Source organism: Thunnus maccoyii, chromosome 1, assembly GCF_910596095.1.
Source record: "Thunnus maccoyii chromosome 1, fThuMac1.1, whole genome shotgun sequence".
NCBI classification, from domain to species: Eukaryota; Metazoa; Chordata; class Actinopteri; order Scombriformes; family Scombridae; genus Thunnus; species Thunnus maccoyii.
The window spans coordinates 315,799-334,596 of NC_056533.1; the positions used below are offsets into that span (position 1 = coordinate 315,799).

Consider the following 18,798-nt stretch of genomic DNA (forward strand, 5'->3'; position numbering starts at 1 on the left):
GTGTAATGTCGCACTCCAACTTTCAGGGCTTACTAAATCTAAACCGTTCGAGTTATTACAAAGTTTTTAATAACTTTTGCTCAACACAGTGTGATAAGTTAAGTATTAAAGTTTGAAGCCGATACCATTAATGCCCTAGGAGGAGATAGCGTTTATTCAAGGTCCAAAATTGGCACAAAATCATATTTTGAAATTGAGATTGCGGACAATGATGAGATACATAAACGCGAAAAATGACCACTTTTATCAAGATGGCCGACTTCCTGTAGGACTTACAATACGGCTCCAAGAGGCTTTTTTGTGCGTCTTCACATGATACATAAGCCTCCCGAATTTCTTTTTCCTAGGTTAATCTGGAAGGCGGGGCTACAATTTTGAAAATTTCAAGGGGGCGCTGTTGAGCCATATTGTCACGTCTATGCAAATGAAGTTTCGAGGATTTTAACTGGTGTCGCTCCAGACATGTGTGCCAAGTTTTGTGATTGTTGACCCATCCCTTGTCCCTAAAATACAGCATCGTATTTCATGGCGAAGGATGTGTCGCCATGGCAACGGCGTTTGGTCATGGGTCATGACCTGCCCAATGTAGCATCACCAAGGTCTTACATCTTAGCTGAGTCAATTTCAGGTGCATCGGCCAAATTTCCTAGGAGCAATACAACAAAGAACGACGCACGATACTTCCTGTTGCGCTCTGGCCCGTCGGGATCAGATCACGCTTTTTAAAAATGAGGGATATTTCTTACAAGTGTGGTGTGCTTTTATTTTGAAAGTTTGATTGACATGTGTACTGTCAGGTGTGTAGAGACAATAAGTAACTGCAGCTGGACACAGAAAAATACTCATATATTTGAATGGAGAGTGTGAGCGAACCCACACCTTTTTGAACATTTACTGCTTCCACATAATTTTAGATACAAACTTCATTTGAACTTTAAATGAGTCACGAGACTTTGACCTACAAATCTTGAATTTACATGTGTTTTCTATCTTTTATTGTTTTTGAGATATTAGAGTGTGAGTTTTAAGGTCTTTTCTTGCTCCTCCTGTGATTTTATAATGAGTGTGTATTGCGGAATGTTTCAGAGCACTGAGGGAGTGACATCACCAGGAGCAGTTGGAGAGGAGGATATTAGAGAACGCTTCTTGTGAAATATCCTCATAAATCCCATGACTTTGGCCAAATCCTACATAAAAATCACATTTTTTTGTAGGAATTTTCGTCGCGAATCCATTGATACAGGTTTGAAAGTGGTGGGACTTATAGTTTAGACGCCAGATGCCCCAGTTTGGCACAAAGTCCATGCCCAGAGATTGCCTCCCCATTGGTTTACATTGTAAGGTGTAATGTCGCACTCCAACTTTCAGGGCTTACTAAATCTAAACCGTTCGAGTTATTACAAAGTTTTTAATAACTTTTGCTCAACACAGTGTGATAAGTCATGTATTCAAGTTTGAAGCCGATAGCATTAACACCCTCGGAGGAGATAGCATTTGTTCGGGGGCCAAAATTGGGGCAAAGTCTTATTTTGAAAAGCTGATTGCAGACTTCCTGTTGGATTTAGGTCAGGGGTGTCAGTGTATGATTTGTAGGTCTTGATGAGACGAATAATTGAGTTTTGGTTCGATCTCTCTACGACATTCCTACGGGCCGTGGCGGCCATTTTAGATACATAGGTGGCGCTAGAGAGCACATTTTGGCACTTCGGGGGTTAATTTTTACATTTTATCAAATTTTTCACCAGACCTGATGTGCGTGCCAAATTTGGTGAGTTTTTGAGCATGTTTAGGGGGTCAAATTAAGGATTGAAGTGGCGTATTAATAAAGAATAATAATAAAGAAACAAACGCACGAAAAACAATAGGGTCTTCGCCCTTTGGGCTCAGGCCCTAATAATAATTAAAGCTGCAAGCAGCGTCGAACGGGCCTTCGCGCCCTTGCGCACATCGGGCCGCGGTGCAGTCAGCTAAGCTTCTGGGAACCAAGAAAACGTTTGGAGATGATCAGTGTGAGAGTCTTTTGACACATAATACTAACCAGTGTCTCTCTGTGAGCCCACCCCTCTGTTCACAGACAATTATATATATGAGGGATATTTCTTACAAGTGTGGTGTGCTTTTATTTTGAAAGTTTGATTGACATGTGTACTGTCAGGTGTGTAGAGACAATAAGTAACTGCAGCTGGACACACAAAAATACTCATATATTTGAATGGAGAGTGTGAGCGAACCCACACCTTTTTGAACATTTACTGCTTCCACATAATTTTAGATACAAACTTCATTTGAACTTTAAATGAGCCACGAGACTTTGACCTACAAATCTTGAATTTACATGTGTTTTCTATCTTTTATTGTTTTTGAGATATTAGAGTGTGAGTTTTAAAGTCTTTTCTTGCTCCTCCTGTGATTTTGTAATGAGTGTGTATTGCGGAATGTTTCAGAGCACTGAGGGAGTGACATCACCAGGAGCAGTTGGAGAGGAGGATATTAGAGAACGCTTCTTGTGAAATATCCTCATAAATCCCATGACTTTGGCCAAATCCTACATAAAAATCACATTTTTTTGTAGGAATTTTCGTCGCGAATCCATTGATACAGGTTTGAAAGTGGTCGGACTTATAGTTTAGACGCCAGATGCCCCAGTTTGGCACAAAGTCCATGCCCAGAGATTGCCTCCCCATTGGTTTACATTGTAAGGTGTAATGTCGCACTCCAACTTTCAGGGCTTACTAAATCTAAACCGTTCGAGTTATTACAAAGTTTTTAATAACTTTTGCTCAACACAGTGTGATAAGTCATGTATTTAAGTTTGAAGCCGATACCATTAACGCCCTAGGAGGAGATAGCGTTTGTTCGGGGGCCAAAATTGGGGCAAAGTCTTATTTTGAAAAGCTGATTGCAGACTTCCTGTTGGATTTAGGTCAGGGGTGTCAGCGTATGATTTGTAGGTCTTGATGAGACGAATAATTGAGTTTTGGTTCGATCTCTCTACGACATTCCTACGGGCCGTGGCGGCCGTTTTAGATACATAGGTGGCGCTAGAGAGCACATTTTGGAACTTCGGGGGTTAATTTTTACATTTTATCAAATTTTTCACCAGACCTGATGTGCGTGCCAAATTTGGTGAGTTTTTGAGCATGTTTAGGGGGTCAAATTTAGAGTTAAAGTGGCGGATTAATAAAGAATTAAAGCTGCAAGCAGCGTTGGACGGGCCTTCGCGCCCTTGCGCACAGCAGGCCGCGGCGCAGTCACCTAAGCTTCTGGGAACCAAGAAAACGTTTGGAGATGATCAGTGTGAGAGTCTTTAGACACACAATACTAACCAGTGTCTCTCTGTGAGCCCACCCCTCTGTTCACAAACAATTATGGGTAATTATAGATTATGAAATCAAAATATTGTTCACCTTAATCAATAATTCAGGCACCAACTGTAGGATCTGCAAGGAACACAGTTGCTATAATTATCAATTATCAATAATAAATAATTATAACAATTAACAGAATTATTAATATGAACTAACAAATACGGAGCACCACCCGGAAACCGGGACTAATAACTGAACAAGGTAATCTCATAAATGGGAGTTCACCTAGAATGTTAATATCTGAGAGATATCAACATTCAAGGGTAAACAAAGAACGGTTGAATTCGAGCTCTGACTCCTTCAATCAGCCACGTTTCACAATATGTTACCAATAATGACAAAAGAACTTCTCTTTAAAGATATAACAGTGTTTATGAAACTTAGCAAAATTAACAAAGTTAACAAATGCTTCATTCAATAAATAGCTATTCTAAAATCTAATTCTACCAAACAAAACACAAACAGCTTTGCACAGGGTTGGACACTTGCAGGTTGGACACTTTTGTCCGACGTTATCTGACCATCAGATGTGCAAAACGATGTCGGTGCGTGTATCTGTGCGCGCGTGAGTGTGGTGTTAGTCACAAGAGAGGGAGGAGGGAAAGCGATCGTGAGAGAGAGAGAGAAGCGGTTCTTTTTCCACAGAGAGCGCACGTATGGACGGCAGTCTGTAACGCACGTTGTCTGGTTTCAGATCGACAAATCAGTTTACTTTCTCACTCAAGGCAGCACAAACACAGTAGTCCCGAGCGAGACAAACACAAAATAGTCTAGCGTGGTGAACACAACTAACAGGCAGCAAACAGGCAGCAGCGGAGCGTTAACTGCAGCATGACCGGAAAGAAGCACAACCAGTTAGCCTCTGCTAGCCTCTTAGCTAACCCTGGCTATCTGTTTAGATCCAACCGGAGCACCGAGCCCCGATATGTTATTTAGGTTAAGGTGGAGAGAACCAGCGGGTCTGTCGGCCAGCTGAGTAAGTGAAACCTACGGAAAAAACACCGTGACCATCACGGTAAAACAGTACGTAGAGAACTGCTGTGTTCAGCTGCACAGATAGGAAATCCCTCGGCTGACAGGATGTACCACTCTGTGCGGGAAAATATTTTACCCTCCTATTTCTGGTTTATAACAATGATTGACAACCAGAATATTAGGTGCATTACTGCCACCCTCCGCTTCAGGCTGTGAACCAATGATTAAATCCTACACATTATTCCTGTCTGTCTAATAAACTACATAACGAACCTGCTGCTCCACCCATCCCTCCCCCCCATTCTCTCTCTCTCCCTCTCAACTGCAGAGAAGGATATTAGTGTACTCTACTTGTGAAATATCCTCATAAATCCCATAACTTTGGCCAAATTCTACATAAAAATTACATTTTTTTGTAGGAATTTTCGTCGCGAATCCATTGATACAGGTTTGAAAGTGGTCGGACTTATAGTTTAGACACCAGATGCCCCAGTTTGGCACAAAGTCCATGCCCAGAGATTGCCTCCCCATTGGTTTACATTGTAAGGTGTAATGTCGCACTCCAACTTTCAGGGCTTACTAAATCTAAACCGTTCGAGTTATTACAAAGTTTTTAATAACTTTTGCTCAACACAGTGTGATAAGTTAAGTATTAAAGTTTGAAGCCGATACCATTAATGCCCTAGGAGGAGATAGCGTTTATTCAAGGTCCAAAATTGGCACAAAATCATATTTTGAAATTGAGATTGCGGACAATGATGAGATACATAAACGCGAAAAATGACCACTTTTATCAAGATGGCCGACTTCCTGTAGGACTTACAATACGGCTCCAAGAGGCTTTTTTGTGCGTCTTCACATGATACATAAGCCTCCCGAATTTCTTTTTCCTAGGTTAATCTGGAAGGCGGGGCTACAATTTTGAAAATTTCAAGGGGGCGCTGTTGAGCCATATTGTCACGTCTATGCAAATGAAGTTTCGAGGATTTTAACTGGTGTCGCTCCAGACATGTGTGCCAAGTTTTGTGATTGTTGACCCATCCCTTGTCCCTAAAATACAGCATCGTATTTCATGGCGAAGGATGTGTCGCCATGGCAACGGCGTTTGGTCATGGGTCATGACCTGCCCAATGTAGCATCACCAAGGTCTTACATCTTAGCTGAGTCAATTTCAGGTGCATCGGCCAAATTTCCTAGGAGCAATACAACAAAGAACGACGCATGATACTTCCTGTTGCGCTCTGGCCCGTCGGGATCAGATCACGCTTTTTAAAAATGAGGGATATTTCTTACAAGTGTGGTGTGCTTTTATTTTGAAAGTTTGATTGACATGTGTACTGTCAGGTGTGTAGAGACAATAAGTAACTGCAGCTGGACACAGAAAAATACTCATATATTTGAATGGAGAGTGTGAGCGAACCCACACCTTTTTGAACATTTACTGCTTCCACATAATTTTAGATACAAACTTCATTTGAACTTTAAATGAGTCACGAGACTTTGACCTACAAATCTTGAATTTACATGTGTTTTCTATCTTTTATTGTTTTTGAGATATTAGAGTGTGAGTTTTAAGGTCTTTTCTTGCTCCTCCTGTGATTTTATAATGAGTGTGTATTGCGGAATGTTTCAGAGCACTGAGGGAGTGACATCACCAGGAGCAGTTGGAGAGGAGGATATTAGAGAACGCTTCTTGTGAAATATCCTCATAAATCCCATGACTTTGGCCAAATCCTACATAAAAATCACATTTTTTTGTAGGAATTTTCGTCGCGAATCCATTGATACAGGTTTGAAAGTGGTCGGACTTATAGTTTAGACGCCAGATGCCCCAGTTTGGCACAAAGTCCATGCCCAGAGATTGCCTCCCCATTGGTTTACATTGTAAGGTGTAATGTCGCACTCCAACTTTCAGGGCTTACTAAATCTAAACCGTTCGAGTTATTACAAAGTTTTTAATAACTTTTGCTCAACACAGTGTGATAAGTCATGTATTCAAGTTTGAAGCCGATAACATTAACACCCTCGGAGGAGATAGCGTTTGTTCGGGGGCCAAAATTGGGGCAAAGTCTTATTTTGAAAAGCTGATTGCAGACTTCCTGTTGGATTTAGGTCAGGGGTGTCAGTGTATGATTTGTAGGTCTTGATGAGACGAATAATTGAGTTTTGGTTCGATCTCTCTACGACATTCCTACGGGCCGTGGCGGCCATTTTAGATACATAGGTGGCGCTAGAGAGCACATTTTGGCACTTCGGGGGTTAATTTTTACATTTTATCAAATTTTTCACCAGACCTGATGTGCGTGCCAAATTTGGTGAGTTTTTGAGCATGTTTAGGGGGTCAAATTAAGGATTGAAGTGGCGTATTAATAAAGAATAATAATAAAGAAACAAACGCACGAAAAACAATAGGGTCTTCGCCCTTTGGGCTCAGGCCCTAATAATAATAAGAAAGAAACAAACACACGAAAAACAATAGGGTCTTCGCCCTTTGGGCTCAGGCCCTAATAATTCCTTTGGAAACAAGAGGGCTTCGCGCTGGTCAGCGCTCGGGCCCTAATTAAAGCTGCAAGCAGCGATGATCGGGCCCTCGCACCCTAGCGCATGTCGGAGTGTTGCGCAGTCAAAGGGTTTTTGTCAGGGACTTGTAGATGTTTTCAGACTCAGGCTCTTGTCAGACAGAGCAAGGAGAGAAACATCACATAAATTGTCCACTATTTTGCCCAGCTGCTGGGGCTGCTGCATTGAAATGCCGTAGGGGGCGGTATGGAGCCAGTTTGGACACTGATTGAATATTGCAATGTAGACATGCTCAGGCCTGGATTGTTATCTAACCTGTAATGTTTCAGGCAGATCCAACCATGTACACTCAAGTTATATCAATTTCCTCTGTCATGGCGAAACATCAAAAGTCAATGCCACGCCACGGCCAAATGCTTCAATGTAAACTAAATCTTTTACTAACTTTTGATTGTACACTAGTGTAGATGACACACACTGATTTTGAAGTCCTTACAATGCGTTCTGTAGGAGGAGTTTTTTAAAATACAAGGCATGACAAAAGGCAGAGAATAAGTTTTTCCAAAATGGTGGACTTCCTGTTGGACTTACAGTATGGCTCCAAGAAGCTTTTTGTGCGTCTGGATATAATACATATGCCCTGTGAATTTCATTTTCTATGTTAATATGTAAGGCAGGGTTTCAATTTTGAAATTTTCAAGGGGGCGCTGTTGAGTTATTTTGTCACAACATGTCAATGACCCATACAAGATTTTAAATGGTGTCTCTCCGGACATGTGTCAAGTTTCGTGTCTTTAGCCCATTCCTTGTCCCTGAAAAACAGCGTAGTATTTCATGGCGAAGGATGTGTTGTCATGGCAACGGCTTTTGATCATGGGTTATTTTTATGTATTGTTGATGCTTTTTTAAAAGGAATAGGATAGGTGGACATGTTAAGTTTCGATTTAACGTTAGTCTATCAGAGGCATAGTAGGGGCGGGTTTATGTGGAGTGTGTGTGAAAAAAATAGCCGGTCAACCAGATCCAATTAAGCAAGGAGAAGGTAAGCATCTTTTTTAAAGTGTTTTCACTTGTTGTTTGTAATAGGAAATATATGAGTTCGCGATATGCGATATGACGAAATAGGTCGTGTGACAATAGAAAACGTGTACTATTACACATATTATGCTATATTTTTTATTTCATAATACGTAAATCAAACCTTTTATGACAATATTTTTATCGGTTTTGAGTCTGTTCGTCATTTTTCGGTTACTTAGTAGTAAAGTACTCTTCTTGGATTTTTATTCGCAAAGCTTTGGTCATAGTCAATTCTCAACTTCTCATTGCTGTGTGTTGCTGCTCTGCGGCTCTGCACAAATGGTGGGGGATGGGCAGCCTCTCCCGCGCTGAGAAAGTAGAGAAGAGTAGCGAAGTAGCGAGAAGGCGACTTGAAATGATAGCAAAATTCAGCAGAGATTGTAATTGTTTGTGCTATTTATCAAATTACGACACCCGTGTAATTTAAGTGTTAAAGCATCAGCAGGCTTTTGTAGTCGCACACCAACTACTTTTTCTTTGAATTAATAATGTGATATGATATGATGTGATATTTTTGTTTTGTTGTCTTTCCATAGTATGTGGTTATTAATTAAGTATTTATCTATGTTGTTTGTAGTTTATTTATTGTGTCTTGTTTTATGATGTTGCGCAGATGGCTGAAGCATCTCCAAGTAAATTTATAAAAATTGATGATCCGGAGGCGGAGAGCCTGCGGCAAGAGTGCCAGCTTCTTTCAGTAAGTGATAAATGTGGTAGTTTTTGTGTTGTTAGTATTTATGGGATTCCTTATGAGTTGGACAAAACACCTTGGAAAAATAAATATGGAATTTGGAAAATAATATGTATATGAAAATATGGAAAAATAAAATGTGATGCTCATACAAATCAAATTCCATGTACGTAAAACTTTATATAACCTGTCAATCCTATTTTTTTTTTCATCAAAGTGTGATTTTTACCTTGCTATGATTTATTTTTTGTTAATATTTACAAGTAATTGGTCATTCAAAAGCAGAGATGTCAAAGTATACACATTCATTACTTAAGTAGAAGTATAGATACTAGGGTTTTAAAATACTTCTGTAGAAGTTGAAGTATCACCTCAAGCTTTTTACTCAAGTAAAAATATTAAATTACTGCTTTCTAAACTACTTGAAGTATAAAAGTAAAAGTAATGTAAGGTGAAAAAAATGCCAGTAAGGACAAAAGCTTAGGCCATGCCACACGGGCCTATAGTGCACTACCATGCTTCCCCCAAAAAAACATTTTGAAAAGGCCATAATGACTATAATGTTATATTAAAATGTTAATGTAAAATGTAATGTCAACATTTGGATGCACTAGGCTACTGATTTTGACCGCATATATGCCCATTGAAAATTAATGCATTTTAGTATAGACATTCTCTTCAGTAACTGACATCTTCACACTAGGTCTGCTATGTGTCCTGCTGGGGTGTGGCATACTTTATAAATGTGCAGGTGCAATTGATTGCGTACAAACCAATAGAGTGTTGGAATAGTACATGTTTATTTTTCTCATCCAACCACAATCAAATTCACTCTATTTGGATGGCGCGATTTATATGCATAGGTTTTTTTGTGCTTTTTTAAACAATGATAAGCCGGGAATGAAAATAATCTGAAATGAAATAGGAGTAACGAGGCTATTTTTAAAATGTAAGGAGTAGAAAGTACAGATAATTGCCTGAAAATATAAGGAACAGAAGTAGAAAGCTGTCTGAAAAATAATTAGTCCAGTAAAGTATAGTTAACCAAAATTTTTACTTAAGTAAGGTAATGAAGTATTTGTACTTTATTACTTGACACCTCTGTTCAGAAGGAAACTGGAATGTTAGCATTAAAATGTGTTTAGATTTGTACTATTGGAATGTGATCACAAAATATCAAATCAGCATGTTATGATCTGTTGACAGTATGCCTGCAACGATGGAGCTGTCCCAAGGGACCAGCTTTATCAGCAGGCTGTGGGGGTCCATGGTCGCACTTTGAGTGCATTAGTGAGGCAGGTCCGCCTCCGTCGAGCGGCAGAACAAAAGCTGCGCATGGTGCAGACGGAGCTGCACCATACGAAGCAAGAACTGGCTGCAGTGAAAGAGCAGCTGGAGGTGGAGCGAGCCTCTTCCAGTTTTATTAAAGATGGTAATTGTTTGTTCAGTTGTGGTTTGGCTATTGTCCATGTTATGACTGTCATTGTATGTATGTATATATATATTTTTGTTGTTGAATGCATTATCAAAGAATTGACGTCATAAAAATAGGATTGTCACATTTACTGTTTTTGTATGTTTGTCTACCATGTCTGCAGAAGAAACCTGTGCTGCCTCACCTCCAAGCCCCACCAGTGACCCACCAACCCTTCCCTCCACCCCTTGACTTTTTTGTGTGTGTTCATTGTTCATTGTTCATTGTGTGTGTTGTTTTAATAAAAATGTTTCTAAGTCTTTTTTTGGTTGTTGATTGACTGTTATCAGGTGTATTATTCAAAATATTATGTAACAGCCACCTCTGTTGAAGTCTGTGTTATTCTCTTCTTTATTCAGAGGAGCCCCCTTCCCCAACTATTATTAATAAGTTTAGTTTCATAGATTTCTACTATGTACCTGCTCTATATTTGGGTTTTATTGGTACACAGTCACTCCTCTGTTCAAAAATACAACATTTTATTCAGTTTTCTTTATAGCTTTATGATTATTTTCATAATATAGATTCCTCTGTAAAAAGTTATGTTATTGTTAATATATTTTTTTATATAACAAGGTCATGAAGGTCTCAACATATTACGTCTTGAATCATTAACACTCAGTTTATTTGTGAAGTACTGATTAAATGTAGGAGCTCATTACAATTCTTTTTAATGACATTGTGCACTGAAACACAAATACTTTTATTTTGACAACTTCCGCAATTGTAACCGGTATGTTTTTCTTCCAGCTGCTTTGCACAGACCTGTCGGCACTCCTGATTGGTTCATTTGAATTTTGAAAAACGCGCAGGTGAAGGTATAAATACAGGTCAGAATACGTTTGCCGCTTGTTGCTTTGTTTTCGGACATTGTGACAACTGGTGAGAGAGCGAAAGAGCGAACAAGCTAGCTTGTGAGCATTTCAGCGATTTCAGCAGCGATTTCAACAGCTTTGCATTGCATTCTTGGGATCTTCGGTGGACTTTTGGTGAACGCACTGTGAGTGAATTTAATGTTTTATTATAAGCGACAAAATGTAAAGGTAGTTTTGGCTCGTTATCCTTTTACCGTCATATGTATCATTAGCTCCTTAAACTGTTGCAGCTAAACTGTTTAAATGGTGTCATGTGAAAGTGGCGGCTGTAGTTGGCGGCATTCTTATATTTGTGGTGATATTCTCTAACATGAAGTCAAATATAGATTTAGGAACAGTGTTTTTTATGCTTTGAGTATAGCTATTGGAAACGTTTATCCTGTGAGTAACTTACATGTTGTTTTAACGGCTGTAGCTGTTTTCGAGCTATCCAAAATTCATTGTGAAACATACATTGTAAATGCACCTTGTTAAACAAGGTAGCAGCTAGCGTTATGGTTAACGCCATCCTGTCAACCAAATATAGCCACTCTTTCTTACAGCCTATGGTCTGTAAACTTATACACATGGTCGGAGTCCCTAATACTAGCAACATTAACCATCTTATTTTATCAGCAAAAATATATCTCTTGTGGCCGAAGTTGTTTTAATTATTGTGTGTGTGTGTGTGTGTGTGTGTGTGTGATACACGGACAAGAATTTGTATAATTTTCGCACTACTGTACATAAATGTAAAGATGTATGAAAAATGTAATTGTATATTTATTGTGTGTTATAAGTGTTTTTGTAATGTCGTATTGAATCAATTGTGTCTGCATATTTTCAGATGCCTCGCGACAAGTCCTTTCGCCGTTCTCAGGCAGCCAGGCGGAGAATGGCGGAGCGCCGTCTTGTGGTTTTCGGACCTCAGCGGCCTTCCACTGGCACCTGTGCCCGTATGTATTCAACTGTTTTTTCAGTACAGCTTTTCCTTATATGTATATGCATTACATAGTTGTAGTATAATTGTAACGTATGTGTCCATGCATTTGTTTGTTTCAAATTTTTAATTGAACTTTTTGTGGGGTTATTGTGTTTTTATAAATAGGTGAGGGCACAGGTTTTCGTCATAAGGTGAAGCAGTGGCCAATTTCTGCTTTGACTGGGCGCAGTCACAAATTGGTCATTCCACCTGAGGATCCTGACAAGAAGGTATTATTGGTTAAGAATTTAATAAGAAAACTTTTGATGTAAAGAGTTGTTATTGATTGTAATTGATTAAATTGTTTGTTGTTCCAGTTTGTTCTTGTCATTGGAGCCTCCCATCTAAGGGCAATGGTAGATGGATTTGTTAAGATGCCAGAGGGACGCCTCTCCTTTGGCTTCATGTCGACCCCGGGGGCCTGTGCGTCTGAGTTGAGGGCCGAGTTGTTGCATGCTGCTGTACCTCGGACACCCGACGCAGTCTGTGTGATGGCCCCCAGCAACAACCTGACCGCCAGCAGGACTGTTGATGAGGCAGGAGCTGACTTCCGACAGTTCCTGCGCAGCGTGTGCAATCTTTGGACAACGGTATTAGTAAATAGTCATCTTTGTTACTACACATTATTTGGTTGGGTTACCTGGTGAAGATTGTATACAATAATTTTAATCATTATGGAAATACTTTTGTTTTGTATAGGTCTTTGTCCAGGATTTCACACCTCGTCTGAATGCTGACATGGGTCTTCAGGAACTCATGCGGCAAGAGTTCCATCGTGTGGCAGCCAGCATGGGTAAGTTGAAAAGAAAGTTTTAGTGTTAGTTTTGATGTGTATAACAGATTATTTCTTTTTGGCCTACCTGATTATAGGAATTAAAGAATTCATTCAGTTCATATGATATATAGTTACAAATTAATATATGTAGATATTTCAATGTTTCATGATGTGTGTTTTTGTTTTTTTATTGTTTGTTTGTTTTTTTTTGTTTTTTTAGGTATCAGATACTTTCCCACCGCTGAGCACTTCCCCTTGGATCGCCTTGACTTGTGGAGCAGAGATGGCGTAAGTAGAACAATATCTGATAAGATTGCCAATGAAAAATTTAATATACTCAAATGTAGTTGATTTTAAAAGTGCAATTCATTGCAGATTCATACAGACATGAAAACTTCTGTTTTGTAAAATGTTATTTATTGCTTATATTTTGCAGGTCCACCTGAGTGATGCTGGCGGTATGGCGATCCTCTCTCAGTTGATTTGGATGTCTGCTTATCAGCAACTGGAGACGCCACCACCTACGCCCCAGGTTCCTCTCAGGACTTCACCCCCTGTGAGAACCTTTGTACCAAAGGTGGTGGTGAAGGGAGAAGCACCTGTGCCACGTCTGTCAAACCCTTTTGACTGGACAGTTGTAAGCAAGGGCAGGAAGGTGAGACTTTGCATATTGTATGTGTGTTTCAGAGTTTTTGAAATGGAAGATTTTTCCTGACTAGTGTAACACTGTACAGACAAAGTGATATCTATTTGTTGCTGTACCTGTGTGCATGGTTTGCCTTTTTATCAAGATACATTTTCAACACTGGTCTTCCTCTTTTGTTTTCCACAGGCAGATGAAACGCCAGTCAAGTGTTTCATCCCGCTGAATCCTGTCCGTTTCAGCAGTGCCGTGTTGGATGTGATGGACAAAGCTGTCCCATCACATCTCCCTAGCCCTGTGTGCACGGCTGTTCCACAAGGCAAATCGGTAATTTGCATGCAAATTGTATGTGTGAGGCCTTTTTGTAAGGGTTTTGTCTTCACACATAAGTTAACAGTCAGGACTGTTGTATTGTATAAAAGTACTTATGCCCAAAATATGTTTTTATAATGTTTTTGTTTACATTAGATGCCAAATGTGGTCCGCTGGCAGAAAGCTGTTGCCTCAAAAAGGAAACGTGGACAGCAGCAGGTTGGTATCTTTTCTTTTTTTCAATGTTATATTTACGTTTGTCTTTCGTATAGTTGGAGAAGATAGTTAGTAACAACATATTTACTCGTTTGTAGTATTCAGGGAGTGATTGTGAAACAATGATAAAGTACATTTATACAGTTCTTTCAACTGTGTTTTGTTCCTAGGTTGAGGCTAAACCTGGCACCCAGCTCGTGTCTCGTGAGGCCTCACCTGGCTGTCCTGTGACAGACGCTCTGCTGGTGGAGGTTTGTGTGAATGTCTTATACACTTCAGCATGATTTACTATCATGAAGATCTAGTTTTAATTGGTAGCCTCTAAGGTTGCATATAAAAAACATGGATTAATTATATGCACTCTATATCTGTAAAGTTGAAGCAAATGGTATAATACAGACCTAAGGTTCATAAAGTCTGTTTTGTTCTTACACCAGGAGCCAGAAGATGTTTTGTGTCACAGGACACTTGCAACGCAGTTTTTGGTTATGCAGTTCATTCATTTTTTTTTATTTTTTATTTTTTTTTTTGTAGGTGGAGGCAACCCCTTGTTTTGTGGAGGTGTCTTCCCAGGATTCACCTACCAGTGTCAAGCAAGTGGTTGCAGGCGAGGAGGTAGGTGCTCTCATCGATTTTGTTTTGTCATGCAGTTAGGGAAGCCATTTTATTGTCATTGTTCATGTCGTATAAATTGTAATTATACAACATTTTTATTGCATTAAACTTGCAAATTTATGCAGTTTATACATTGTGTTTTTTCATGTGGTATTTTTTTTTTGTAGGTGGAGGCAACCCCTTGTGTTGTGGAAGTGTTTTCCCAGGATTCACCTACCAGTCCCTTGCAAGTGGTTGTGATCGAGGAGGTAGTTGCTCTCACTGAAAGTTTTCTGTTTTTGTTTTTTTGTCATGGAGTTAGTGAAGTTACTTTATTTGTCACTGTTCATGTAGTATAAATTATAATTAGAAAATGTATATATTTTTTTTTTTGTAGCATTAAAGCTCCATGTTTATGCAGTCCATACATTATGTTTTTTCATGTGGTAATTTATTTTTGTAGGAGGAGGCAACCCCTTGTGTTGTGGAGGTGTCTTCCCAGGATGCACCTACCAGTCACATTCAAGTGGTTGGAATGGAGGAGGTTGGTGCTCATAGTCTGAATGTTTCTGAATCTAGTCATCAGCTATGCCATTGTTAGTGTAGTATATGCATGATTGAAAACAGTGTTGTTGTTGTTGTTGTTGTTGTTATTGTTATTATTGTTATTAGTAGTAGTAGTAGTAGTAGTAGTAGTTGCACTTGGGAAACTTATTGTCTAGATGGAATCAAGTGTAAACATTGAAATGGTAACCAGCCTTTTTTGTTGTAGTCAATAAATACACTTAACTAGATGAAGACTAACTAAAGGTGTAATACAGTCAGTGAACGAGCAATTTAAGATGTTTAGTTTTGTGTATTTCTGATGAGGATGATGATGATGAGAGTGTACTGATCAAAATCTCCATTGATCTTTATTAAAGATGCCGGACAAGGAGAGTCTTCATCTTCAGCACTCATCAGGATGTGGTAAAATGCAGAGCCAGGCTAATCCTAGCTCCAGCATATTGTGGTCTTCTGTAGTAGCTGGTACTTCTATTCACGTTCAACATAGTGTAACAGGTTCGTTTCATCAGGGTAGTAATCTCTTTAAATATGCGGGACTTCAATGTATGGCAGTAAGTTTGGTAAGCCTAGCAAAACATGCAGTTGACAGTGTTTTTGCATGGCAGGCAAAAGATCTGGACAGAGTCGTAGTTTTAGGTGATCGGTTGTACACGTCCTTGAGAGACAATAACAAGATTAGTGGATCATCCAAACTGTTGTGTGTTCCTGATTTGCCAAAGCACTCAGTTATTGATGGACATAACTTTGAGTTTCAGTATGGTGACTATGTATCAGGTGATGTCACTGTGGTCAATGGAGAGTTTATTCAGGCTGCCATATTCATGTCTCTACAAAATGGCTTGAAAAACATGTTTGCAAAATATGACACATGCTTGCTAACATTGTGTGGTACCACGTGTGCAGTCATTTCTCAAAATGGACGCTATGCAGTTGTTGATTCCCATGCGCGCAGTGCTGCTGGAATGGCAGATCCTAACGGTAATAGTGTTGTTGTATATTTTAGTTGTCTTAAAGAGGTGTACAGTTTCATATACAATTTGTCTACATCTCTCACTGAAGGTGATAGACCTTATGAGATCGCTGGTGTTCGTGTCATTTGCGGGGGCCGTAAGTCTGAGTTGAGAACAATGAAGTGTACAGACACTGTCAAGACTTCTGAAACTGCATCGATGGCTTTCAGTTCATCACTGGTATGTGGTATTCCATCAGGAACTAAAGTTGAGAGAGGTATGAAGCGTAAGATTACAGGGCAAACTTGTGCTTCTAAGAAAATGAAAAGGAATAATGTGTCTGTAGTGAATTCAGATGTTGTGTTTATCAGTAATGTGACTTCTAAAAAGCTGTGGTTTGATCCCATTTGTGAAGATGTTGCACAGGCTTTATGTACACAGTTTAATGTAGAGTTTGAGAAACATGATGCACCAATGCCTACAGCAGTTGGTCTGTTGGGAACTCCATGTAAAAATGACAAAATAGTGGCTGATGGTAACTGTTTCTTTAGAGCGATTTCCCAAGCTGTTAGTGGAACACAAAAGAACCATAGGAAAATTAGACTTGCTGTTGTGAAACAATTAGAGAGTAATGTTGCGGACTATAAAGGTATCTTGAGAAGTGAATATACTTCAGTGGTAGAGTACATTAAGAGTTCAAAAATGCGATATGTTGGCAGTTGGGCAACTGAAGTTGAAATACAGGCAGCAGCAGATTGTTTAGGAGTTAATATCTTTACTTATCATGATGACCGATGGCTAGAATATAGCTGCAAATATAGGTGTTTTTCAAAACAGGGGATCTACTTGGAAAATTGTAATGGTAACCATTATGAAAGTGTTGTCTGTGTTCATCAGCCTCAACTGCATAGTTGTTATGGTAGCTGCAAGTTGAATAGGTCTGATTCCAAAGTGTACAATGTGAGACGGCAGAGTGCAGAGAAAAGTTCATGGGCTAGCTCAGAGGCTAAGAGAATGAGAACAGTTGAGTGTACAAGTGGTTTGAGTCCAGTTGTCATAAGTTCTGGGAATCGAGTAGTGTCTATTGAGAATGATGTAACAGATTGTGATGTTGATGAGGTGAATAAAGTCACATTAAAATTTAGTCCTTTGTGCACTGAAGTTGCAAAAACTTTATGTAGTAAATGTAATGTTGAGTCTGAAAGACAGGATGTACAAGTACATACAGAATATGGATCTTTAGGTGTTGTGTGTAAAACAAATAAAATTGTAGAGGATGGTAATAGCTTTTTTAGAGCAATATCTGACGTTATCTGTGGTTCTCAAAAAGTCATCTAAAAGTTAGACGTACTGTTGTTAAGTACATGGAAAGTCATAGTGCAGAGCACATGGAGTATTTGGGGAAAGAATATGCTTCAGTAGCTGAGTATATTAACAACTCACAAATGAGGTATGCTGGCAGTAGAGCAACTGACATTGAAATTCAAGCAACAGCAAATGCTTTTGGAGTGGACATTTTTGCCTACAGTGGTGAAAGATGGCTCACATATTGTAATGTTAGTTCAAGGCTAACAAATGAAGGAATATATTTGAGGCACTGTGAGAATAATCATTTTGAGCCAGTGGTTTGTGTTAAACAGGTTGATAAACAGGTTTGCTTTAATTTGTGTAAAATGGGTAATTCTTCTGAGGCAGAGTACATGTATAGAAGGAATTCAACTGCACAGGCACAGGGTACCACAAATATTAATAGTTGTAGTTCTAAGTATTGCAACAAGAAAAAGAAATTACAAATGAAAATGAAATATCATGAAAATGTGGTACATATGGAGAAAGTTAAGGCTAAGAGTATAAGGAAATATCAGGAAAATGTTGTGCATAAAAAGAAAGTTAAGGCAATGAGTATAGGGAAATATCAAGATAATGTGTTGCATAGGGAGAAAGTTAAGGCAATGAGTATAGGGAAATATCAACAAGATGTGTTGCATAGGGAGAAAGTTAAGGCAATGAGTATGGGGAAATATCAAGAAAATGTGTTGCATAGGGAGAAAGTTAAGGCAATGAGTATAGGGAAATATCAAGATGATGTGTTGCATAGGGAGAAAGTTAAGGCAATGAGTATAGGGAAATATCAAGATGATGTGTTGCATAGGGAGAAAGTTAAGGCAATGAGTATAGGGAAATATCAAGAAAATGTGTTGCATAGGGAAAAGGTTAAGGCAATGAGTATAGGGAAATATCAAGAAAATGTGTTGCATAGGGAAAAGGTTAAGGCAATGAGTATAGGGAAATATCAAGAAAATGTGTTGCATAGGCAGAAAGATAGGGAAATGCATAAAAGGAAATATCAAGAAAATGTGTTGCATAGAGAAAAAGTGAAGGCATTGAGAAAAAGGAGGTATCATGGAAATTCTGAGCATAAAAGCACATCATGGCAGGAAACAACTTAAGGAGGCAACAGATGAAGGAAAAAGCACAGCACTTTGATTTAGCTATGGAGCAGTTTTTGGCAAAAGTGAAAGATGGGCCACATTTTGTTTGTTGTGTCTGCAATAGATTGTTGTTTAGACATCAGGTTTTAACTTGTAAAAGAGATTATTATAAGCAAAGTAAAGCTGTAGCTTTAATTGCAAATAAATGTATAACTGAAGACTATGTACACAAATGTAATGAGGACTGTGTAATGCCATGTCATTTGATTGATACAGGTAGAGGTCAGCTATGGATTTGTTACACGTGTCATTATAAGATTAATAAAGGTGAAATGCCACCTGAATGTGCACTAAACAATTTGGAA

The 18,798-nt window shown here is 39.0% G+C and overlaps 1 protein-coding gene across 2 annotated transcripts; it reads left to right on the forward strand.

Annotated features, from left to right (window-relative positions):
• The first annotated feature begins 6,889 nt into the window (after positions 1-6,889).
• LOC121902129 lies at positions 6,890-17,427 on the forward strand. Of its 2 annotated transcripts, XM_042419367.1 has the most exons (16): positions 6,890-8,640; positions 9,841-10,066; positions 10,233-11,108; positions 11,810-11,918; positions 12,071-12,174; positions 12,262-12,534; positions 12,644-12,737; positions 12,940-13,007; positions 13,156-13,374; positions 13,552-13,689; positions 13,831-13,893; positions 14,061-14,141; positions 14,425-14,505; positions 14,673-14,753; positions 14,948-15,028; positions 15,408-17,427. In XM_042419367.1, the coding sequence occupies exons 4-16, from the start codon at positions 11,810-11,812 to the stop codon at positions 17,337-17,339; spliced, it is 3,324 nt and encodes a 1,107-aa protein (XP_042275301.1). In that variant the 5' UTR covers positions 6,890-8,640; positions 9,841-10,066; positions 10,233-11,108; the 3' UTR covers positions 17,340-17,427. The 2 variants fall into 2 exon arrangements, with proteins under 2 accessions (XP_042275301.1, XP_042275311.1); XM_042419377.1 differs by lacking the exon at positions 15,408-17,427 and having other exon boundaries at positions 14,948-15,115.
• Positions 17,428-18,798: the final 1,371 nt, after the last annotated feature.